At 38.9% G+C, this 27,035-nt stretch overlaps 1 protein-coding gene across 4 annotated transcripts in view; it reads right to left on the bottom strand.

Moving 5' to 3' along the window:
• Positions 1-27,035, bottom strand: part of Su(Tpl) (Suppressor of Triplolethal) — a 406,195-nt gene that overhangs the window by 28,854 nt on the left and 350,306 nt on the right. For 3 of the 4 annotated variants that reach the window (XM_071694569.1, XM_071694572.1, XM_071694571.1), the window contains 7 exons: positions 26,676-26,792; positions 24,446-24,727; positions 21,351-21,421; positions 18,349-18,505; positions 13,024-13,608; positions 10,856-11,027; positions 1,188-3,710 (listed from right to left, as the gene is read on the bottom strand). In XM_071694569.1, coding sequence (XP_071550670.1) covers positions 3,564-3,710; positions 10,856-11,027; positions 13,024-13,608; positions 18,349-18,505; positions 21,351-21,421; positions 24,446-24,727; positions 26,676-26,792 — 1,531 coding nt within the window. In that variant the 3' untranslated portion in view covers positions 1,188-3,563. Of the gene's footprint in view, positions 1-1,187; positions 3,711-10,855; positions 11,028-13,023; positions 13,609-18,348; positions 18,506-21,350; positions 21,422-24,445; positions 24,728-26,675; positions 26,793-27,035 lie in introns of those variants that run through there. The other variant, XM_071694570.1, reaches the window with a different exon arrangement.

The raw sequence follows: 27,035 nt of genomic DNA, 5'->3' as shown, positions 1-27,035 counted from the left end.
ATGCCACACAATTTTTTTTTTTACAATATCTGGTACTAGTACGTGTTCTGAGGGTGTTTAATCTTTTATGGCTACTGTGTTAATGTATGGGAAGCTATTAATGTATGTGTTGTATATGATGCCCAGCATGGGTGGAGTTAAGCATATTTGGTGTAAGTATGTGCCAGGAAACAGTGATGAATGCTCTAAAGATATCTATTCCCACTAACATGGTGTGAGATAGAGGTTGTAGTAGATTTAAAGCAACTAGGATGTGTTGCGTAAGGACCATTTGCAGTGTGGTAGTGGAGTGATCGAGTCTAAACCCATGCTGTGATTTTGACTATAAATGCTCTGGTAAATTCAGTTGAGAATCAGTTTGGATACTGAATAAAACATTGATAGTTGGGGTTGGAGGAGCAGGAGATGAAAGGTTTGCAAGGTCTCAGGATGGGTATTATGTTGGCAAATTTTCAGATGTTTGGGATTTTTTTTTTTATACAGCCTAGAATTATTCTTTTTAAGATATCTGTGAGACCTAGGATCAGCATTGAGCCAAATGTTTCCTGTGGAAAACTGATTTGTTGTCAAGACCTGATGAATGAGAAAACTGACCAGGCTGTGTTGAAATGGTGTGGATGCATGGAGAGGATAAGACGAAAGTAATGAAAAGGGTCTATGTGTCAAGAGTGGATAAAGCAAGGGGGATGGGGAGACTGAGAATATGGAAGAATGGAACGAACAAGACTTAGAGGTACTAGAGCCAGAACATTCAAGAGGGGAGGTGTGCTTGGGTGAGAATGACTTGGATCAGCATAATATATGATGGGCAACATGATGTCATTGGGTTGAACCAGAACACCTGAAGCTGTCAAGATACACACTGAAACAGTCTGTGGGGCCTGGCTGTAGGTGGTAGGCTCTGATTTGGTAAATCATACACTTCTGTTAGAGTGGACACATGCTAATGAAATACCTACTCATTTGTTCCTGACACTATCTTGCTAAGATGGAAGAGGCAACTGGGTATCTAAAAAAATCAGTATTTTCCTGATAATAATTTCCTTTTTCTTAATATCCTTTCAAACCATCTACCCTCACTTTCTCGCTTTTTTGTAATGCTTTGAATAATTCAGCACCGTTTTATAAGATCTTATTTTGTTCCCATAATCCTGGATTATTTTACCTGGAAGGGATCTTCATTCATCTTACATATTACATTCTTTATTTCCTTCAATATTTCCTATACATTGTAAATGGAGCATTAATGAATAAACCATGAAATAAGCATAAATCACAAACTTTCATCTGGAAGTGTCAGTGTAAATAAATCATTCCTAAAGCATTGTGCATGTGTGTAATGTTAATGCATGAATCGGAAAACTTTTTCTGCATAACTGGGAAAAATTGGCAGGAGCTACAATACTGAAGCCATCTGCAGATGAGCTTAATGTCACATGTTCTTGCATAAACCAAGGATTCAAACATACATAACTGCATCCACAAAGGGCCTGCTGATGCAGATCTAAAGCTTAGCAGTGGAACACAACATTACTTCTAAGTTGTGGTCACAACCATGGAAAAAATCACAGACTCATTTCAGACAAAGCTCATGGATGCAGCTAACAAAGCCTAACAGGCATCAACTGCCAATCTGAGGCAAAATACAAAAGACTACCATGGTTCACCTGTACATGCAACATATTTTCATATAAAATTTTCATAGCATCTGTCAGGCACTGATATGCTGAAAATAAGTTAAATTAATTTATATCCTACAGGAAATGCCTTACAGATTGTCAAACCGAAACCTCTGTAATGTAATAATCTACATTAAAGTTCTGTGTCATTAAATGAAATACTGAACACTCAGTTATTATGACAGTCAGTATTTAATGCCAGATCAATATCTTATCCCAGTAATACTGTATACATATGACTAAGCCATCTATTACCTGAATCAGACACAGTTAACAGATGTTAACTTGTTGCAGAGTAATGAAATTCAATTTAAATAATGAAAATGACCTTTACATAAATCCCTCAAATATCATGTATGTCCTTATTATGATAAGCTAATATTATTTGATTCAAATACCACTAAAGGTTCCAGCACTGATAAAGTGTGTTTTGGTGGCACATAGCTTATGCTACCCCCTATTCAGATATTAAATATCAATCAGTGTCTTTTTGGCTGCAATTAAAAGTTCCGTAGATCATCCAGTCATACAGTCATAGTCTAAGAGTCTAGTCTGAAGCCTGTCAAATTACCACTTCCAAACTTAGGGTCAGAAGCGTGAATAGGCAATTTGGGGATTGGATTTCCTTACTCTTCACCATTATAGGGGCAAGTGGGCAAAGAAAAGGGGGCAAATGGGCTTAGAATTGGTCGGGTGGGCATAACCAAGCTTGGGACATAAGGCCTGGCCCATTGAGCGAAGGGCTAGAGTCAACCTGACCCTTTGCCATTTATGAGACAACACCGCTTGCCCTGACAAGCACAATACATATCAATCACTAATTTCTAACAACACCAAGAGGTATCCAAGTCAGCACTACATGGTATCACAAGTACATCAACTCAAGTCAGGTATGACATATAGTGACACTTGGTACCTGACATATTCCAAAACCAATCATATTGAAGTACTATTCACACACTTGGGCCTGATCTCCTCATGGAATGATATAAAATATACATTCATACGAAGTCTATGGAGTTGGGGTTTATTACCCCTGTCCATGGCTGATGGAGTACTCTACTAAAATAGAATACTTTTATACTTTATACAATATATTTAACATAATCCACTGTTCACTTTATACAATAATTGGCAGGTCTGGCATTAGGGTTGAAAGAATCTTTCCTTGTTGATTCTTCTCTTAATAAATTGTGCCAGTTATCTTAGTACTGGCTAGGTCTGTTGCCCCTCCTTTAAAGTTTATTGTTTGTGTGTGGTCAGGAGGACTACCACAACTTACACCCACAACACCACCAATTTTTTTTTTATTTTTTTTGTTTGTCATGTGTGGGACTCAACTAGGGCAAAGCACAGATTAGGGAGAACACAGCTGGAAGTACGGGGGAAAGCACTTGAGAACACACCAAGGTACAGGCGGGTGTCATCGTCTCTTGGCACACCACTGCGCACGCAAACACACACCACACACCGCGTACGATCCAGCCACAGCCATCTGCTTCTCTGCACCCAACCCATTTTCTTTAAAAAAGTAGGGGAAAAATATTCCAAAATAATGGGCAAGAGGAATCTCCTTGTCAAAGGGTCCAATTGCAATAGTCACAAACGCCATATTTTACTGACATTAACTACTATATTCATCCTCCATTAGGAAATATTTCCAAATTTATATTCATTATCTTCCTCTTCTTTCATGCTTTAAGTTACTTGGAGTCCCTTCACCTGACTATAAGGGCAAGTACTTTCATTTTCTCCATATGTAACACCATATATAAAGGCTGAGGCACAGTTTGGTAACCACTACAGATCCTTCCCCCCCTTCGGAACTTTGTAGGGCTTGTGGGCTGGGTGGCAGAGTGGCGGTGCAAGGGTGGATAACCGGTGCTAGGAATGCGTAGTGTCATACTCTCGCACCAACTTCTTGATATGGGTTAACTTTTCATGAAGGTAATTATACCGCTGCTTCTTCTGTTGGAAGTTATGGTCTTGTTGGGTGGCTTCATACTCTCTAAGGATTTGGGCACGTATTGACTGGAATAGAAAAATACCAATAAACAGACATTAACATACATATCATCCAATGCTTGGTGCTGGTGCTCTTGAAATAAATCATTACCACTTATCTTTTGTTTCACACTCGTTCACCTTTACCAGCACAAAGAAGTACCACCAAGAAAAGACAAACAACCTAATTTGTTCACAACCACAATGAAGCTATCAAGTACAAAGCACTGAAACCAGAGTCTCCCTATCCCACAATGATGCCCTGTAGTTTCCCCTGACTGCTTCACATGCCTTGGCTCAGCGAACTGACAAAACATTGCCCCCTGTATACTACATCCCTCAAGTTTGCTCTATTCCATGCACACCTTACAACCTCCTGCATGTTTAGGCCATCATTAATCAAAGCACATTCCATCTCCAGCCCGGTTCCCCTTTCTCTCTGTTCCAACCATTTCAGACATATACCCTTTTAGTTAGCTTCTCCCTCACACTCCAAATTTCTAATCCCTATTCACCTTTCTCATACATACTCTTCTTACTACCATATCTCTCTCTTACCCTACCACTTCTTATTCGATCAACCTTCCTCACATCACATCCATCCTCTTCAATACTTTTTAATCTTGGGCCCATGCGTTCCATCCACACAACTAATCCTTGTAATCAAACATGCCAATCTTCGTCATCACACACGGTGATCTTTCTCTCCACACACATTTGCACTGGGCCTTAGCCCCCTTTACCCATCCTACGGCTTACTTAAGCTCTCATGCTTCCATCCCCTGCCATAACCACTTCCAGATATATAAAATACTCCACTTTCTCCAGGTTCACTGACTTCAAATTCAAACTCCAACAAACCCAATCTCTCTCACTGATATACTTAATAACCTGCATTAAGTCTTGCATTTCATTCTCTTCGAAAATCACAAGCCACCTTCTGTAGTTTCTCTCTCAAATCTACCATCAAAGCAGTGGCATCAGCAAGAGGCAACTTACTCCCCTCCTAGTAGGCCCCAACCCACATCCCAGTATATATTATTATCGTATTATCATACTTAACAGCCGTTTCCAGTGTCAGTGAGGTAGCACCATGAAACAGATGAAGAATGGCCCATCCACTCATATATACTTATATATACATAAACATCCATAAACGCATATATACCTACATATACACATTTGTAACATAAACACATATACATACACATATATATACATATATACATATACACATATATATATTCTTAAGAGTCCACTGGGAAAAAGAAACACTTTAAGTTCCCAAGTGCATTTTTGTGTAATAATCACATCATCAGGGGAGACATAAGAGAAAAATATAACAGTCAGTTGATATACAACAAAAAGACGTAGCTAGGACACCATATGGTAAACATGCGATTGTCCCATGATGATGTGATTATTACACAAAAGTGCACCTCGGAACTTATCGTCTCATTTTCCCCATGGACTCTTAAGAATATACTTGATCACCATGGAAAGTTCTGTGGGGCCTGGATGTGGAAAGGGAGCTGTGGTTGTCGGTGCATTATCCATGACAGCTGGAGACTGAGTGTGAACGAATGTGGCCTTTGTTGTCTTTTCCAAGCTCTACCTCGCATGCATGCGGGGAGAGGGGTTGTCATATCATGTGTGGCGGAGTGGCGAACAACAACTGACTCACTTCCCAAGCTCTCTCATCCACAACAGACTGCATACTTGCCCCTCTTTCCAAAACTCTTGCATTCACCTCCCTAACAACCCCATCCATAAACAAATTAAACAACCATGGAGACATCACACACCCCTGCCGCAAACCTACATTCACTGAGAACCAATCACTTTCCTCTCTTCCTACACGTACACATGCCTTACATCCTCAATAAAAACTTTTCACTGCTTCTAACGACTTGCCTCCCACACCATATATTCTTAATACCTTCCACAGAGCATCTCTATCAACTCTATCATATGCCTTCTCCAGATCCATAAATGCTACATACAAATCCATTTGCTTTTCTAAGTATTTCTCACATACATTCTTCAACGCAAACACCTGATCCACACATCCTCTACCACTTCTGAAACCACACTGCTCTTCCCCAATCTGATGCTCTGTACATGCCTTCACCCTCTCAATCAATACCCTCCCATATAATTTTCCAGGAATACTCAACAAACTTATACCTCTGTAATTTGAGCACTCACCTTTGTCCCCTTTGCCTTTGTACAATGGCACTATGCAAGCATTCTGCCAATCCTCAGGCACCTCACCATGAGTCATACATACATTAAATAACCTTACCAACCAGTCAACAATACAGTCACCCCCTTTTTAAATAAATTCCACTGCAATACCATCCAAACCCACTGCCTTGACGGCTTTCATCTCCCGCAAAGCTTTTACTACCTCTTCTCTGTTTACCAAATCATTTTCCCTAACCCTCTCACTTTGCACACCACCTCGACCAAAACACCCTATATCTACCACTCTATCATCAAACACATTCAACAAACCTTCAAAATACTCACTCCATCTCCTCACATCAGCAATACTTGTTATCACCTCCCAATTTGCCCCCTTCACTGAAGTTCCCATTTGTTCCCTTGTCTTAAGCACTTTATTTACCTCCTTCCAAAACATCTTTTTATTCTCCCTAAAATTTAATGATACTCTCTCACCCAAACTCTCATTTGCCCTCTTTTGCACCTCTTGCACCTTTCTCTTGACCTCCTGCCTATTTCTTTTATACATCTCCCACTCATTTGCATTATTTCCCTGCAAAAATTGTCCAAATGCCTCTCTCTTCTCTTTCACTCATAATCTTACTTCTTCATCCCACCACTCACTACCCTTTCTAATCTGCCTACCTCCCACGCTTCTCATGCCACAAGCATCTTTTGCGCAAGACATCACTTCTTCCCTAAATACGTCCCATTCCTCCCCCACTCCCCTTACCTCCTTTGTTCTCACCTTTTTCCATTCTGCACTCAGTCTCTCCTGGTACTTCCTCACACAAGTCTCCTTCCCAAGCTCACTTACTCTAACCACTCTCTTCAACCCAACATTCTCTCTTCTTTTCTGAAAACCTCTACAAATCTTCACCTTCACCTCCACAAGATAATGATCATGAACATAATGAACATGTACATAATGAATTATGCATATGTGTATATATGTATATGTCTGTGTGTATGTATATGTATATGTTAAGAGGTATAGGTATGCATATGTGCGTGTGTGGACGTGTATGTATATCCATGTGTATGTGGGTGGGTTGGGCCATTCTTTCGTCTGTTTCCTTGCGCTACCTCGCTAACGTAGGAGACAGCGACAAAGTATAATATATATATATATATATATATATATATATATATATATATATATATATATATATATATATAAATAAATTATCCCTGGGGATAGGGGAGAAAGAATTCTTCCCACGTATTCCCTGCGTGTCGTAGAAGGCGACTAAAAGGGAAGGGAGCGGGGGGCTGGAAATCCTCCCCTCTCGTTTTCCATTTTCCAAAAGAAGGAACAGAGAAGGGGGCCAAGTGAGGATGTTCCCTCAAAGGCTCAGTCCTCTGTTCTTAACGCTACCTTGCTAATGCAGGAAATAGCGAATAGTATAAAAAAAAATAAATAAATAAATAAATAAATAAATAAAATAAATTTATATACATATCCATGTACATATTCATATTTGCTTGCCTTTATCCATTTCTGACACCACCCCGCCCCAAAGGAAAAAGCATCGCTACCCCCTGCTTCAGCAAGGTAGCACCAGGAAAACAGACAAAAAAGGCCACATTTGTTCACACTCAGTTTCTAGCTGTCATGTGTTATACACTGAAACCACAGCTCCCTATCCACATCCTTCTCCTTGTCCTCTCCACCTCAGACAACCTTTCCTCACTCAACCTTTCCTCACTCATTCTCTTCTTATGTCCAAACCATTTCAACACACCCTCTTGTGCTCTCTCAACCCCACACTTTTTATTACCACACATCTCTCAAACCCTTTCTTTCCTTAATTGGTCAAACTACCTCACACCACATATTGTTCTCAAACATTTCATTTCCAACGCATCCTTCCTCTTCTTTACAACCATATCTATATCTCATGCCTTGCAGCCATATAATTTTGTTGGAATTACCATTTCTTGAAACATACCTATTTTTGCTCTCCAAGATAACATTATCTCTTTCCTTCACCTCCTCCCCCACCCTATGACTCACTTCTTCTTCTATGGTTCAATTTGCTGCCAAGTCCACTCCAAGATATGTTAAACACTTCACTTCCTCCAATTTTTCTTCATTCAAACTTGCATCCCAACTAACTTGTCCCTCAACCCTACTGAGCCTCATAACCTTGCTATTATTCACATTTACTCTAAACTTTCTCCTTTCACACACTTTTCTCAAGTCATTCACCAACTTCAGCAGTTTCTTACTTGAATCAACTACTAGTGCTGTATCATTGGCAAACAACAACTTTAAACTTTAGGGAAAATATAAAGATGCTTTTGGGGAAGGTAAACAATGTGTGAAAGATAAGAGAACAAATGGGAACTTTGGTGAAGGGGGCAAGGGGGGAAGTGATAACAGGTAGTGATGGAGTGAATATTTTAAAGGATTACTGAGTGGACTTAGCAGCGAATGGAACCATGGAAGTGGAAGTGAGTCACAGGGTGAGGAAGGGGGCGAAGGTTCTGGGAGCGATGAAGAACATGCGGAAAGAGAGAACATTATCTCAGAGAGCAAAGATGGGTGTGTTTGAAGGTATAGTCGTTCCAACAATATTATACGGTTGCGAGGCATGGGCTATTGATAGGGTTGTACAGAGAAGGGTAAATATGTGGAAGTGAAATGTTTGAGGACAATAAGTGGTGTGAGGTGGTTTTGATCAAGTAAGTAAGAGAGACGTTTGGTAATAAAAAGAATGTGGTTGAGAGAGCAGAGGGCATGTTGAAATGGTATGGAAATATGGAGAGAATGAGTGAGGAAAGGTTGACAAAGAGGATATATGTGTCAGAAGTGGAGGGAACAAGGAGGAGCAGGAGACCAAATTGGAGGCAGAAGGATGGAGTGAAAAAGATTTTGAGTGATTGGGGCCTGAACAAACCACAGCTCCCTATCCACATTCAGGCTCCACAGACTTTTCCATGATTTATCCCAGACACTTCACATGCCCTGGTTCAGTCCACTGACAGCATGTCAACCCCAGTGCACCACATCATTCCAATTCACTCTATTCCTTGCACACCTCTCACCCTCCTTTATGTTCAGGTGCTGATTGCTCAAAATCTTTTTCACTCCATCCTTCCACCTCCAATTTGGTCTCCTGCTTCTCCTTGTTCCCTCCACCTATGACACTTAGTTGGAAGAAGTATGCTGTAAAGGCAAAATGTGAAATGTCTGATAATTTCATGGTTAATGCAAGTGTGAAATGTCATGGTAAATTAGGACAAAAATGACATAAGTGTGGTGGAAGTGGTTAAAGTTAGAGAATTGGGAAAACACACCTGTGTGCTGAGATACCAAGGGAGACTAAGTGAAGATCAGCACAGATGAGGGTAAATGAAACTAGCGAGAGGATAGATAGTACAGAAAAAAATGCTTGACTGCGTAGTTGAAGTGTGTGGCATGTGGGAGCATGAGAAAGAGTAGTATGCAGGGGAATGAGAAACTTAACTCACTAGTGAGAGAGAAAACAAAGGTGTATGGATGTTATTTACAAAGGTGCATGGATGGTATCTACATGGAAAACTTGCAACCAATAGGGAGAAGTATAAGACAAAGTAGTAAGAAATCAAGAGAAAGATATGGGGGCTGGAAAAGAGGGCAGAGGGGAGAGAATATCAAAGAACTTCACAGAAAATGGGGCATTATTTTGGAAGTAGGTGAATAGTGTGAGAACAAAAGAACAGAAGGGAATAACAGTAAGGGAAGTGATAAAAAGCACTGAAGATGAGACAAAGATATAAAGTGAGTATTCCGGAGGACTGCTAAATGTGTCGGATGGAGGCAGATATGATGAGTTTGGGATGAGGTGGCATACAAAGTAAGAGGAGAGTCACAGTAAACATCATGAAAAAATAAATGTTAATGTACAGAGCATCTGACTGGGGAGAACCAATATATCTTCAGGAATGGAATGGAATGTGTGTACCAAGAAGAAACTGAGTAAGAAATACTTGGAAAAGAAAGGCATTTGTATGTTGCATTTATGTGTCTGGTGAAATAATAAATCAGGGCTGATAGACATGTTTTGTGGAAGGTGCAAAAATATTTGGCATGGGAGGAAAGTTACTAAATACAAAGAGTGCTTTTGCCAGGAGAGGCTATGAGAATGAGAATGAAACAAAAGAGATAAACCATACAAAACCAAAGAATCCAGCTACTGTATTTTGGGAATACTGAGGGAGTAAGAGGGAAGAATAGAAAGAAGAGGTAAATAATGTAAATTCCTATACACACAGAGGAATTCAGAGGAAAACACACAGCAGCAAACTACTGGATGTTGTAGATATATACGAGTTTGGAAGAACAGCAGAAACAGGGCCTTGTGAATAGTGATTGTTATTTTTTATATAAACATGGAAATTCAAAGGGGTAAACAAGGGAGGAAGTGACTCTCGCTGTCCTATCCAGGAAGGTGCAGGAATCAATAACTTTCATCATAAAGTAACAAGAACTCGATAACTATGAATGCTAGAACAGCGAAGAATTGGGGAAATCCTTTCTGAAAAATGACAAAGGACATAAAGAGAAATGTTATTCATATCTCCTAAAAAGCAGTGGCTTATCTCAAATAAAATTAATAAAATCCCTTTGATAAGCGTTTCACTAAATGAGACAACAGTATTCGTAGCTTTTATCGAAACTTACTTTAAAAATTATATAAAAAGTGAAGACTGGATTTCAACTTATCAAAACAGCTGTAACAAAATATGAAGGAAATGTAAAGTACTTAAGTAATGTGTTAAATATTCACTAACTGGACAATTAAAGTCCTCAACCAATGAATTAGAGTTAGACTAAAAATTTGTAGAGTTGTACATTGTCGTCTCTACTCAATAAAGAATTCATCAACACTCTTGATGTCAGTAGATTTTCTATAAACAAGGAAATCACTTACAAAAAAAGCTCTGAAAAGCTTACTTACATTATATTCATCCGAACCGAGAGTTTCATTCTTGAGGCGTTCATCAAGGTTAACGAATGGTCGTGTCCGTTCTTTTATAAACCCGTGCAATTCAAGGTACTCCTGATATTGTCTATTGAAGTCTGCTTTGTATCGACTTCGTTGCTCTACTGACACTATAGTAGTGTAGTTCCTGAAAACATCAACATGAATTATAAGACCTACATGCAGAAACATGGTACAGCTATCAACTTTGATGTATCTTCGCCAATGAATCTCGACAGGAGGAATGTAGGCAGGTATCTGATTACTATTTGTGTATGGGAGAGAGTTTTACACATGTGTTGCCCCATCTCTTAACCTTGTATATATGTACCATGTCTTTCCTGCAATGTACGTATAAACACACACACACTCACATACTCATTCTCTTAATATGTCCAAACCATTTCAACACACCCTTTTCTGCTCTCTCAACCACACTCTTTCTATTTCCACTCATCTCTCTTACCCTTTCATTACTTACTTGATCATACGACCTCACACCCCATATTGTCCACAAACATTTCATTTCCAACACATCCACTCTCATCTGCACAACCCAATCTATATTCCCATGCCTTGTAGCCACAACATATTGTTGGAACTACTATTCCTTCAAATATACCCATTTCTGCTCTCCAAGATAACATTCTCTCTTTCCACACATTCTTCATCACTCCTAGAACCTTTGCCCCCTCTCCCACCCTATGACTCATTCTGCTTCCATACTTCCATTCGCTGCTAAGTCCACTCCCAAATATCTATTCTTCTTCACTTCTCCCAATTTTTCTCCATTTAAACTTACATCCCAACTAAATTGTCCCTCAAACCTGCTTTTATTCACGTTTACTCTCAACCTTCTTTCACACACTCTTCAAACTCACTGACTAACTTCAGCTGTTCCTCAGTTGAATAAGCTACCAGTGCTGTGTCATCGATGAACAACTAATGACTCACTTCCCAGGACCTCTCATTCCCAAAAGACTGGATACTCACACCTCTCTACAAGACTCTTACAGGTAAGACGAAAAACATCACCAAAAATGCTAATCATTGTAATACAAATGTGAGCTTGTGGTAGGCACCTATCATCACTTTTGTTGTAATTGTGATGTTTGTATATGACTTACTATTTGGTATACACAATATAATAGGGCCATCATTAATGTACAAAAGGGTTATCATAAATGTACAAAAGCATGAAAAACCTAAGAACCAAAACACCATCACAAATCAATTACAACCAAAAACATTTTACATGTAACCGACAACTAGCAGCATAAACCTTCTTCAGCTCAGGGATACAAGAGGAGCTCAACTGCTCATGTACAAAAGTGTTGATGTAGACAGCATCATGAATAAAATTTTTTTTATTTATATTTTATTATACTTTGTCGCTGTCTCCCGCGTTTGCGAGGTAGCGCAAGGAAACAGACGAAAGAAATGGCCCAACCCCCCCCCCACACACATGTATATACATACGTCCACACACGCAAATATACATACCTACACAGCTTTCCATGGTTTACCCCAGACGCTTCACATGCCCTGATTCAATCCACTGACAGCACGTCAACCCTGGTATACCACATCGCTCCAATTCACTCTATTCCTTGCCCTCCTTTCACCCTCCTGCATGTTCAGGCCCCGATCACACAAAATCTTTTTCACTCCATCTTTCCACCTCCAATTTGGTCTCCCTCTTCTCCTCGTTTCCTCCACCTCCGACACATATATCCTCTTGGTCAATCTTTCCTCACTCATTCTCTCCATGTGCCCAAACCACTTCAAAACACCCTCTTCTGCTCTCTCAACCACGCTCTTTTTATTTCCACACATCTCTCTTACCCTTACGTTACTCACTCGATCAAACCACCTCACACCACACATTGTCCTCAAACATCTCATTTCCAGCACATCCATCCTCCTGCGCACAACTCTATCCATAGCCCACGCCTCGCAACCATACAACATTGTTGGAACCACTATTCCTTCAAACATACCCATTTTTGCTTTCCGAGATAATGTTCTCGACTTCCACACATTCTTCAAGGCCCCCAGAATTTTCGCCCCCTCCCCCACCCTATGATTCACTTCACTGTAAAAATAGTTCAGATATCAAATAAAATGTTACAAACAGCACATACCTTTGGTATTCAGGATTTGTATCTTCCCCCCCATGATGACTGTCTGGAGATGAATTTGGAGTTGAAGGTTCTGATTTGATATGCCCATTCATCTTGTGGTGTGGGTTACCATGACCATTAGTGAGGCCATTTGTCACCCCATTAATGGGCGAGTGATTTCCTGAGGAGTGGTGAGAGTGGATGCCATTGAGGCGATGCCGTGGTGAGCTTTGACTAATGGGTGACGTGGAAGGCTTCCGTGCTGGACTTGTGGTGCCATTGATATAAGGTCGTTCATTTTGATGGTGGTGTCGCCCACTGCCCACCTGTTTGCTTTCTGAGCATGAATTTGACTTGTTATCAGGTTGGAAACCCAGACGACTTTCTGGATTAGTGTCAGAATTTGGTTCTGACCTAGAATCGTTGCTTTTACTGGATCTCGTACTTGTCCAGCGTGGTCCCCGGACCCTTTTGACAGTAGGATCCAGTGTTTCTTCATGAGGGCGTTTGACACCTTGTAAGCTGGAAGACGGGGACAGGGGGAGTGCAGAAGTTGGTGAATGACCACTATCGCTACTAGGTGGAGTTAAACTTTGTGGTTTCATCCTGGAATGAAAAAATTCAATTTCATATCATCATATTGACCTAAACAATTTTTCTTTATATTCATAATACTTAGTCGCTGTCTCCCATGTTAGCGGGGGAGTGCAAGGAAACAGATGAAAGAATGGCCCAACCCACTCACATACACATGTATAAACATAAACGCCCACACACGCACATATACATACCTATACATATATGCACATGTACATATTCATACTTGCTGCCTTCATCCATTCCTACTACCACCAGCCACACATGAAATAGCAACCCCCTCCCCACGCACGAGGTTGCACTAGGAATAGACAACAAAGGCCACATTTATTCACACTCAGTCTCTAGCTGTCATGTGTAATGCACTGAAACCACAGCTCCCTTTCCACATCCAAGCCCCACAAAACTTTCAATGGTTTACCCCAGACACTTCAAATACCCTGGTTCAATTCATTGACAGCACGTCAACCCCAATTCACTCTATTCCTTGCGCGCCTTTCACCCTCCTGTATGTTCAGGCCCCAATTGCTCAAAATATTTTTCACTCCAACCTTCCACCTCCAATTTGGTCTCCCACTTCTCCTCGTTCCCTTCACCTCTGACACATATATCCTCTTTGTCACTCTATCCTCACTCATTCTCTCCATGTGACCAAACCATTTCAATACACCCTCTTCTGCTCTCGCAACCACACTCTTTTTATTACCACACATCTCTCTTAACCTTTCATTACTTACTCATTCAAACCACCTCACACCACACATTGTCCTAAAACATTTCATTTCCAGCACATCCATCCTCCTCTGCACAACCTTATCTATAGCCCATGCCTTGCAACCATATAACATTGTTGGAACCACTATACCTTCAAACATATCCATTTTTGCTTTCTTACACACATTCTTCAATGCTCCCAGAACCTTCACACCCTCCCCCACCATAACTCACTTCCGCTTCCATGGTTCCATCCACTGCTAAATCCACTCCCAGATACCTAAAACACTTCACTTCCTTCAGTTTTTTTCCATTCAAACTTACCTCCCAATCAACTTGTTCCTCAACCCTACTGAACCAAATAACCCTGCCCCTATTCACACTTACTCTCAGCTTTCTTCTTTCACACACTTTACCAAACTCAGTCACCAGCTTCTGCAATTTCTCACCCAAATCTGCCTTAAGTGCTATATCATCAGCGAACAACAACTGACTCACTTCCCAAGCCCTCTCATCCACAACAGACTGCATACTTGCCCCTCTCTCAAAAACTCTTGCATTCACCTCCCTAAAAACCCCAACCATAAACAAATCAAACAACCATGGAGACATCACACACTCCTGCTGCAAACCAACATTCAATGGGAACCAATCACTTTCCTCTCTTCTTACCCTTACACATGCTTTACATCCTTGATAAAATCTTTTCACTGCTTCTAGCATCTCTATAAACTCTATCATATGCCTTCTCCAGATCCATAAATGCTACATACAAATCCATCTATTTTTCAAAGTATTTCTCATATACATTCTTTCAAAGCAAACTCCTGATCCATACATCCTCTACCACTTTTAAAACCACTCTGCTCTTCCCCAATCTGATGGTCTGCACATGCCTTGACCCTCTCAATCAATACCCTCCCATACAATACAATTTCCCAGGAATACTCAACAAACTTATACCTCTGTAATTCGAACACTCACCTTTATTCCCTTTGCATTTGTATAATGCCACTATGCATGCATTCTGCCAATCCTCAAGCACTTCACCATAAACCATACATACATTGAATATCCTCACCAACCAGTCAACAATACAGTCACCCCTTTTTTAATAAATTTCACTGCAATCTCATCTAAACCCACTGCCTTGCCAGATTTCATCTTCTGCAAATCTTTCACTACCTCTTTTTTGTTTACCAAATCATTCTCCCTGACTCTTTCACTTCACACACCACCTCGACCAAAACACCCTATATCTGCCACTTTATCATCAAACACATTCAGCAAACCTTCAAAATACTCCATCTCCTCACTTCACCACTACTTGTTATTACTCTCAATTAGCCCCCTTCACCAATGTCTCCATTTGTTCTCGTCTTACGCACTGTATTTACCTCCTTCCAAAACATCTTTTTATTCTCCCTAAAATTTAATGATACTCTCTCACCCCAACTCTCATTTGCCCTCTTTTTCACCTCTTGCACCTTTCTCTTGACCTGCCACTTTCTTTTATACATCTCCCAGTCATTCGCACTACTTCCCTGCAAAAATCATCCAAACACCTCTCTCTTCTCTTTCACTAATAATCTTACTTCTTCATCCCACCACTCACTACCCTTTCTAATCTGCCCACCTCCCACCTTGTGCACAAGCCATCACTGCTTCCCTAAATACATCCCATTCCTCCCCCACTCCCCTTACCTAAAACAAACAACTCATAATATTTCATCACGGTAATTAGCAATCAAGAATTAAGTCTTGTACATAATACAGGAAGAACATGTAATAATCCAACCTTCAATTGACTTACAATGAACAACCAATTCCTATTTATCTTCTTCATACTGCTTTACCAGTATTCATATTAAGGCAATGCATCTACAATCTATAACAAATATTTCGGCTATTGTCCAACTCCATCCTTTTAACTTTTTACATTCCAGAAATCTAAACCATTACGCCAGATTTAAAAATGAAGCCATAACTGCAAAGACGAAGTTCCACATTTGTCATTGGCCTAACTTTATTTTCAAGTCCTCAAAAAAATACTACAGACTGATGGGACATTTTGTTCTTGATATGTAAAATATGCCTGTCATCCAAAATTCTTCCAGGTTACTGGTATCATCAAGTCATGCCCAATCAGTGAACAAATATTGTAGGCTAAGCTACTGACATCACATGCCAACCATGCAAAGAGATCTGAGTCTTCATTCAGTTCTATCAATTACTCAAACATTATAAGAATGCACATTTTGCCCATGCATTCCTGGAAAATTCTTGTACACTGAATCTTCATGTAGTGAACCTAATAGTATATCAAGAAAATGAGGATGTATCCCCAACACCTCCTGAAGTCCCCTTTCTTCACTTCCACTACAGAAAAAGACTATTCAACAAAGTCATTGAGGCAATCACATGAAAATGCCTCTGCACATAAAATACTTGGCCTTAGATGCATGTCTTTCATTTTCATCTTCTACCCAGATCACCAATATTTTTTCATTTCTCATATTACTTTTACTCATTCCTATTCCTTCATGAGCATGACTGCTATATGAAACGGTTGGGGAAACAATGGAAAGGTCTGTGAGGCCTGGTTGTAGGTGAGAGACTGTGGTTTTGGTGCATTACACATGACAATATACAATATGGCCTTTCTTTGTCTGTTACTTGTGTCACCCTGCTAACGCAGGTAATGGTGAACAAGTATGAGAGAAGTATGAAGACTTCCACAGCATATCTAATTTTCTCTCTATTCTTAATTGTAGGTTACATATGCTAGATTTATATTTGGTTTCCTCACTGGAGTTTTTTGTCATGATGCAGTACAATTCTGAAAGTAAATCATTCTGTAATCAAAACTGAAGTATTAAATCAATAAACACACAACAGAAAAGAATTTATGGGAATAGAGCTGTTAACTGGATTCATCTATGGTAATCTATCTAACTACAGATTACCATAGTTCAAGATTACCATAGTTCAATCAAATTTTTAACCTGGATTGAACTTGATAAATATCAAGTAATTCTGGTATGGCAAGCCACTTGGCTTTAAATATTCTTCTCCCATGTCAGAGACAGGAAAATATGACACTTGAATACTAACTCTTTCCAGGCATTGGGCTGGTAAACTCTCTAACATGCTCAGGGTCCATGGTCTCATTCAGGTATTTCATGTTAGCACCAAACATGTTTATACATTTTTTGATACAGTGCAGTCTTATTGGAATAGAAATATAAATTTTTCCACAATGATCCTGAAGAGTCTTTAAAGACTTTATTTTAAAAATTATTTCCATATGAAACCATTTGAAAAAATAAAAAAAACATTTTTTAATGTGCATATCTTTTATGTTTTTACACTGTTTCACATATCAGCTAGGTAGCACAAGACAGCCAAAGAAACTGCACTCACTGGCTTATGTCCATTATCTAGCTGTCATATACATAATGAACTGAAACTACGAGCCCCACAGACCCTTCCATGGGAATAAAATATTATCTTTAATGCTATCCCATAGCTGTATATGTTGTGAGAGCTGAAGAGGGTGTGCTGAAATGGTTTTGATATAGAGAGAGAATGGGTGAGGAGAAGGGGTAGACCAAACTGGGGATGGAAGGATGGGGTGAAAATATTTTGAGTGGTCAGGGCCTGAACATGAACGAAGGTGCATAGGAAAGAGTGAGCTGGAACAATGTTGTATACGAAGGACAACTCACTGCCAATGGACTGAATCAGGGCATGTGAAGTGGCATAAGGAAACTACAGAAAGGCATATGGGGCCTGGTTGTTTAGAAGGGTAATTATCAATAAATAAAGTTCAAATTACTGGAAAAAGAAAATCTTATTTCATTATGGCACAACTTGTGACAAGAATTCCTTATCTCATAGGGTTATAATACTGTATTCCCTAATACTCTAATAGAGGTCCTTGCATTGCCTCAATGCTTCCTAAAGAAAACTTTTTGTAGATCAGTTTAGTTATTGAAAAAACAATCAAGTCTCCTCTTATCAGAGACAAAGTACCTTTTAACTACTTCCTTCTCCTTGTCAGTGTAGAAGGGCCAATCTTCTCGCACTTCACTCCAAAGGTGACGCGCAAGGTGATGGATGTTTTCCTTAACCTGAGAGACGCTGTTTAAAACACTTGTCATTTGCCGCTTGTCTTTTTCCTTAACTCCATCTGCAAGAAAATTCAAAAAATCAAATTTCATCTAATTTACTTTAACCATGATAAGTAGAAAGTCATCCATTTGCCCTATGATTATCTTTTCCAGTACCCTAAGGACCATATTTGTTAAGCAGACTGTCCTGTAGTCCTGCACCTCCTCATGTTTTCCTTACTTATAATTGGGTAAGAGCTGTGAGGTAGTAAAGAGTAAACAGCACACTCATCACTCCCATGGTACAGCGGCTACTGTTCCTGACCATGACACATTCAGGGGCAGCCCAAGGTTGACTGAAAAGGTTCAAATCCTGACTGCAGCAGTTAATCCAGTCAACCCAGCTGTTCATCAACCCCTAGGGGTTGGTCATTAAAATGGGTACCTGTATATGTTGATATGTATAAGTGCATGTATAGGCATTTGAAAAATGTGTGAAAGGCAAAAATGTTATCTTGGAGAGCAAAAATGAGTATGTTTGAAGGAATAGTGGTTCCAACAATGTTATATGGTTGTGAGGGATGGGCTACAGATAGGGTTATGTGGGGAAGGGAGAATGTGTTAGAAATGATATGTTTGAGGACAATATGTGGTGTGAGGTGGTTTGATTGAGTTAGTAATGAAAGGGTAAGAGAGATGTGTGGTAATAGAATGAGTGTGGTTGAGACAGCAGAAGAGGGTGTACTGAAATGGTTTGGTTACATGGAGAGAATGAGTGAGGAAAGATGGCCAAAGAGGATATAAATGTCAGAGGTAGAGGGAACAAGGAGAAGTGGGAGACCAAATTGGAGGTGGAAGGATGGAGTGAAAAGATTTTGAGCGATCGGGGCCTGAACATACACATATATATATATATATATATTTTTTTTTTTTTTTTTTTTTATACTTTGTCGCTGTCTCCCGCGTTTGCGAGGTAGCGCAAGGAAACAGACGAAAGAAATGGCCCAACCCCCCCCCCATACACATGTACATACACTCGTCCACACACGCAAATATACATACCTACACAGCTTTCCATGGTTTACCCCAGATGCTTCACATGCCTTGCTTCAATCCACTGACAGCACGTCAACCCCTGTATACCACATGACTCCAATTCACTCTATTTCTTGCCCTCCTTTCACCCTCCTGCATGTTCAGGCCCCGATCACACAAAATCTTTTTCACTCCATCTTTCCACCTCCAATTTGGTCTCCCTCTTCTCCTCGTTCCCTCCACCTCCGACACATATATCCTCTTAGTCAATCTCTCCTCACTCATTCTCTCCATGTGCCCAAACCATTTCAAAACACCCTCTTCTGCTCTCTCAACCACGCTCTTTTTATTTCCACACATCTCTCTCACCCTTACGTTACTTACTCGATCAAACCACCTCACACCACACATTGTCCTCAAACATCTCATTTCCAGCACATCCATCCTCCTGCGCACATCTCTATCCATAGCCCACGCCTCGCAACCATACAACATTGTTGGAACCACTATTCCCTCAAACATACCCATTTTTGCTTTCCGAGATAATGTTCTCGACTTCCACGCATTTTTCAAGGCTCCCAAAATTTTCGCCCCCTCCCCCACCCTATGATCCACTTCCGCTTCCATGGTTCCATCCGCTGACAGATCCACTCAATATATATATATATATATATATATATATATATATATATATATATATATATATATATATATATATACATATATTGACACGCTGTCAATGGATTGAACTAGGGCATGTGAAGCGTCTGGGGTAAACCATGGAAAAGTCTATGGGGCTTGAATATGGACTGGGAGCTGTGGTTTTCAGTGCATTAAACAGACAGTTAGAGATTGAGTGTGAACGAATGTGGCCTTTTTTATCTGTTTCCGGGCACTGCCTCGTTGATGCAGGGGGTAGTGATGCTATTTTCTGTGGGGTGGAGTGGTGCCAGAAATATATGAACGCAAAAGGCAAGCGAGTGTGAATATGTGTATATGTCTGTGTATGTATATGTCGATATGTATGTGTGTGTATGGGCGTTTATGTATGTATACATATATGTGTACATGAGTGGATGGGCCATTCTTTGTATGTTTCCTGGCGCTACCTCGCTGACATGGAAAACAACGATCAAATATAATAATATATCAATTAATATTATATTATCATCTTTATCATAATCGCTGTTTCCTGCATCAGAGGTAGTGCCAGGAAACAAAGAATGGCCCATCCACTCAAATACACACGTATATACATAAAATTCTTACATTTGTATGGAAGTCTTCTTTTTTCACAATGAACATGGGTTATGAGTGTGTGTTATCTAACCGTGAGGCTGTATGCATCAAGTGTATATGAGAAAGTTGAAAATATCAGAAAAATTCACTGTATTTTACAAAATCTACCACACAAAAACTAAGATAAACAGTGTGACTAATGGGCTAGTTTTGATGGGAAGTAGAACTTAAAGACTGTGCCATTTCCATATCATACTTGACATACCTACAAATCTAATAATATCTATTAGCAATAAATTTTACTATAAATATTTTAAGTACAACGTAATATATATCATATTCTTGTAAAAAGATGTACACCAATTGCAATATTTCTTAAATATTTCTTATAATACAATTACAAAAGAATTATCAATATACATATGAGAGAGAGAGAGAGAGAGAGAGAGAGAGAGAGAGAGAGAGAGAGAGAGAGAGAGAGAGAGAGAGAGAGAGAGAGAGAGAGAGCAATAAACATTTCTGCTTATGTACCTCCACACAAAAAAAAACATAAAAACCCATATCTATGACAATGATCTTAATGCTTGATGTTCTTAAACATTAATTAAACTTACAGGTGAATTTATTACAAATAAAAGCAACTTCACTTACCACTGTATAATCTATTCAATATCTCAGGTTTCCTGTAATTCTTCACAGCCAGGAGTTGGATGATTCTTTCTCTGAGGAGTGAGGAATAATTTTATGAAAAATTCCATAAATGAACATGCATATTTACCTTAATTTATACAGGTGACATCATTTCTTAACCAGACTTGGTATATAACTCAAAACCTCTTAAAATGAAATGTTAACAATATTTGCTTCAATTATTCTCAACTCGGTAAATAATACCTCAAATCAGCTCACACATACAAAAGATCTTTGAATGCCAATCTAGTATAGGACAAAAATACAATTTTATACAAAGGCTGATAGCTGACTTTGGTGGGTCAAATGCTATAAAAATGAAAACGATGCAAAATGGTAAATTGTTACAAATATGATAACTAGAACAAAGCTAACCCTCTCTCTCTTCCTCTCCCCATCCAAATGTATGGTCCTGCACACATCTATAAACTCTTTTTATTGTCTGAAACATACCAGCAGATGCTGTTTTGTACACTATAAATGACTTTACAGTCTATACATATTCAAACTCTAACTTCAAACCCTACTGACACAACTTTAATTAATAGCTAATTTTATATATATGCTTTTCCCCTTAGGGGACACAGACTAACAAACATGCAAGCAAAGGAAATATTTTTTTATACTCCTTGCCTTTTCCCCCTAATGAGGTAGCATTAAGAGCACATGACAGTCTTTAAGAATAGTCTTGACTATGTTCATTCTGTTCCTAAATTCATAGATGAGAGTAGGACTTCCAGCTCCCTACTCCCACACTTCTGTCACCTCCTATGACATGTAGGAGATATGTGGACAGCATCCTTTCTCCCCATCCTCATCAATACAAAACCTTATTACATTAACCCTCTCCAATCTGTAGCGGGTGACTGACAATTATAATCATCCTTCACAATCACTGACATTTTAATGTTCCTTCTAATCACAATATAATCTATAAAAGCACAATAAAAATAAAAAGTACAAGGCATACCAATAGACATTAAAGTGTATATTTGTGTTCATCACAGCTGCATACATAAACATATTAGTTCATTTTACTAGCTTTCTATGTAACTAAACAAAAAAACGTCCACATACAACAGATATACCAATTTTCATGATAAACTCTAATTCCATATTCACCATGCTTATCCATATTTCAAGCACTGCCACATCCACAACATTAACAATCATAGTAATAGTAAGCTTCCACTAAAATCCTGTATCATTTCAGGTCATTCAAACATTCACATGAATTACAATTGCATGCATTTCCTCTATAAAAACTTAAGTCCCCCATATCCAACATTCAAGTTCAAATATTTTGAAGTTTATATTCATTGCACTACATCCAACAATGCAATAGTCATTTCCTTTATATCTAACAAAAGTTTACCACTAGCTTATATGAAAAAAAAATCTAAGAAGCTTCTTCAATCACCAATTCTGCCCATTCCCTCTGAGAACTCACTCAAGAGGGGTGGCCAAGGCAATTGAGTCTCCATAACTGGTAAACTCCAGTGCCGCTTCTTAGCCTTTAGTGCCTCAACCTTAACAGGCCACTGAAAGAAGGCAAAGTTTCTAGAGGTCCCTATCAAATGTTCCTACTGACTAACTCTAACTAATACATCTACCTAATGTTCCAACCCCCTACTTCTATCTATTGCTCCTACAATTTTGCAGTACATCAATAAGGCACATGCTTTACAGACCTGATGCATCTACTGCCATTTGAATATGTAAACAGCAAGCCTTTAGCATACACACTTACAAAAAGGAATAAGTATAATGCATACATCAATACTATCTTTACAAAGAGTTTAGATCTGCTCATAAGTTTGATACTCAGTTATCTGCTCCAGGGAATGTGAAGTGTCTAGGGCAAACCATGGAAAGGTCTGTGGAGCCTGGATGTGGATAGGGAGCTGTGGTTTCGGTGAACTACACATGACAGCTTGAGACTGAGTATGAACGAATGTGGCCTTTTTGTCTGCCTTCATGGCACTACCTCGTTGAAGCGAGGAGGTAACAATGCTGTTTCCTGTGGGGCGGGGTAGCGACAGGATGGATGAAGGCAAGCAAGTATAAATATGTACATATGCATATATGTATATGTGTGTGTGTGTGTGTGTGTGTTTATGTATATGTTGATATGTATATGTGCGTATATGGGAGTTTACCTATATGTATGTATATATGAGTGAATAGGCCATTCTTCATCTGTTTCCTGGCACTACCTCACTGACGCAGGAAACAGCGATTAAGTATAATAAATATATAGGCACTTGCCAACTTCAAAGCAGGTTGGCATATGCAGTCTTCCCAAATTAGTGTGGGTGAAGACATTTTATGCACAATGTTTGGAAGGTTCAATACCAGCATTCAATTCTACATGTCAGCTGGACTATCGCTTCCATGAGTCAATACTGTATGCACTGTAAACTGAAACTGCACAAGGTGAAACTGGGCTGCCTTACAAGGCATACATAAGGATAAAGTAAAGTATGCAACAAAAGATAAAGCTTAATCCAAGAGGAAAGAACAAATTTCTTATGAGGAAAGAGTAATTTCTGAAAGACAATGTAAACAATGAGAACCTGTGGCAGACCATCACTTGGTGCTGTACTGAAAACGTAGGAATAGGAAAGAACCATTAGTGAAACAAAAGTGCATTCCTTTTGCTTTTTCCATAGCAGAGCAATGGGCAAATATGAGAAAATAACACTACTGCATGCCAGATTTTTTTTTTTTTTTGTATAACAAAGCAGCTCTAACCCCAACATCAAAATGGCATTTCAATGCATCACCACCAGTGCAATATAAATACTCACAAGAAGACTAATATAGGATGAATATTTACGCAATCTTTACAACTACTTAAGTTATGCTCTTATAGTGCTTCTAAAACAATACAAGATAATGCATTATGTCACAAAACCAGTACAGAAGTACTTTCAATGCCTATATACAGTATTAATACATGTAGCAAACACAACATGTACACCAACATAAGGCATATATCTTTAGTACCTGTATCAAAATGCTTATTCAAACTGTCTCTACAGCCATAAACTTACCTAAGAGGTCTTTTAACTAACTCTGGATTTGTCTTCCTGGCACTGACATTACTGGGTGGTGGAGGCGGAGGTGGTTTACCAGCAGGTGGATTGTTTCCTATTGTTCCACCTGAATGCGTTCTGTGTGGGGAATTGGATGCATTGTGATTGTATTTGTTATTTGATGGCAATTCAGCAGACACTTCTTTCTTTGGTGGTGGAACTACTAAAGTCGATTTCTTGGCATAGGAAGGTCGCTGCCGCACAAAAGGATTGCCAGAATTAGTCTTTACCTCTTTTACACTGTAATGGAAATTTAAGTAGTTAGTGTGTGGTATACTATATATCAACAGTATATAATAAAAGCTAATACAAGTCAAGTTTGTTCTGTGAAAAAAAAAGGAAATACACATTTAAGGATACAATCAATGATGATGAGAATATGTTGGAAAACTATATTTTTGCCTTGCATTTCTCTTAAGGCATGCATGACAAAATAAGTGATATAAACTGCCACTTCAGTGAACTAGACCATAAGGTGTCATACAATTAAAGCTTAAATATCCAAAAAGGATTAGATTTAAAGTACATTATTCTATCATGCAAAAAAGCTGGATTATAAAAACAAGACAAGGGTATCATAACATGAAAACTTGCTGAACAGCACAGTTTTGGAAACAGCATTTTATGATATCAAGAGGAACTGTGACAAGATCTTGAAATTCTGTGCTGACAGTAAAACAAACAAGGTCATGGCCAAGTGCAGACACCTGCACAGAGGAAGGTCTGTGGAACCTGCCGAGTGGTATGAGTAATTCAAGCAACACAGTAGTAAAGAGGTGACTATTTCTGGCTTTTTTTGAACGAAAAGACAAGAACGTGTCACTACTCAACAGTATAAAATTTTCAAGACTGCACAGTACTTACTAACTTCCAAAAAGTTTGGATTTCTGAGTTTTGACTTTACTAACATTTACTCTAAATATGTTGAAAAATCAAACATGAACTGAATTTTCTCCATCACCAATGAATTTCTTTTAAATTTCTTTAAATCTGCATACTCTCTAACAAAGGTCTTAAATATCTCCTTTGACGTGATTCAGATGAATGGAAAGAATGCAAGATAGGGAGTTTACGAGAAGAGTGTATGACAGTACAATCAAATGGGTTGGTGTGAGTGGGAGATCAACTGTGATATGGGGAGATGAAGTGGAAGAGTAAAGGAAGGAGATATATGGTGTAAGAATGCATGGAATGGTATGCGTGAGGGAAGCATGTATGTATACGGTTATGTGCAGACTCTTTTGTTGTGTCCATTCCCTTGATGAGGTGAAAGAGGGAACAGGTGTCAGAGATACAGAAAGAATAGATGGTCAGATAGACAGAGAGACACAACTTTACAAGACCACCCTTATTCCCACATCCTGTAGTAACGTATTCTTTCACATTCGTATCTTGGATTCCTCCCATTACCATCAGTGAATTTCTTATTCTTTACACCATTTCAATGAAAACCCAATTACAGCACTTCATGGAAATGATAATCATTCTTGGGTTCCCTTCTTAAATTTTTCTCTAAAGTAATTTTGTTCACATAACTCAAATTTCTTCAATGAACATAAATTATTACCAAAATCTTAAAAGATGCAGTCTGGATTGCTGAAAGAATCTATGAACCCATCATTTAAAAATTCATTACATCTAAATTAAGTTGCTTGCGTCCAATATATTGGTTAAAAACTTAAGAGCCCAAACAAACTGGCAATTAAGTTACACTCTCTGTGATACAATATTTGAGGCTTATAACCTCATATATCAAAACTCAAGCAAAGTGAAGACATTATCCACAGGTTCAGTTAACTAGACAGTAAGATCACACTTATAACATTTACCCAGTTATGCTGAAAAGTAAATGTGGGCTGATTTCTCTCCATTACTAGATCAATACCAAAGTCTGTATTTCTAGCTAGCTCTTTCATCATGCAACTTAGAAAAATGCAAAAATGTCTGTATATCCTTTCTCCAAGAGATATTAAGAGGGAAAGGTACCATATCAACCTTATTCATTTTTATTTTTCCTATACTTTTACGGAGCAAGTACATCAAAATCAGTAGAACACAGTTTTCACCTAAAGTAATCTTTCTGTGTAAGATCAAACTGAGGAAACCTATTTACAACACACAACTTAAGAAACACTGGCTCATAACTTAAGAACACACTGGCTCATGTGAACTGTTCCCTAAAACTTACCAATTCATTTGGTTCTTTATTTTGGCATTCTCCATGCTCTGTCGGGTCTTCTCATATGAATCATCCTTTGCCTGGATCCATACCTTGCCTACCATTGGTCCAAGAGATTCCAATGCTCTGTGAATAAAATTTACACTTAAAAAATGCATATCAAAACATACATATTTAGATATTCCCCAATTCACTTTGGAGGCGCATTTATGTAAAATGCAATGCAAATGGAAAACCATATAATGGAACCAATCTTAACACGATACAAAAGGACAAAAGGAGTTGCCTTCTTGGTGATATTTCTAATCATAATTTTCAAAAAAATATGAGTAAAGTGTCTTAAAAAATTAAGTACAGGCACATCATAAA

Source organism: Panulirus ornatus, chromosome 57, assembly GCF_036320965.1.
Source record: "Panulirus ornatus isolate Po-2019 chromosome 57, ASM3632096v1, whole genome shotgun sequence".
Taxonomy (NCBI): domain Eukaryota; kingdom Metazoa; phylum Arthropoda; class Malacostraca; order Decapoda; family Palinuridae; genus Panulirus; species Panulirus ornatus.
Note: the sequence above shows the minus strand (reverse complement) of the source record. Positions and strands in the feature narration are given on the sequence as shown.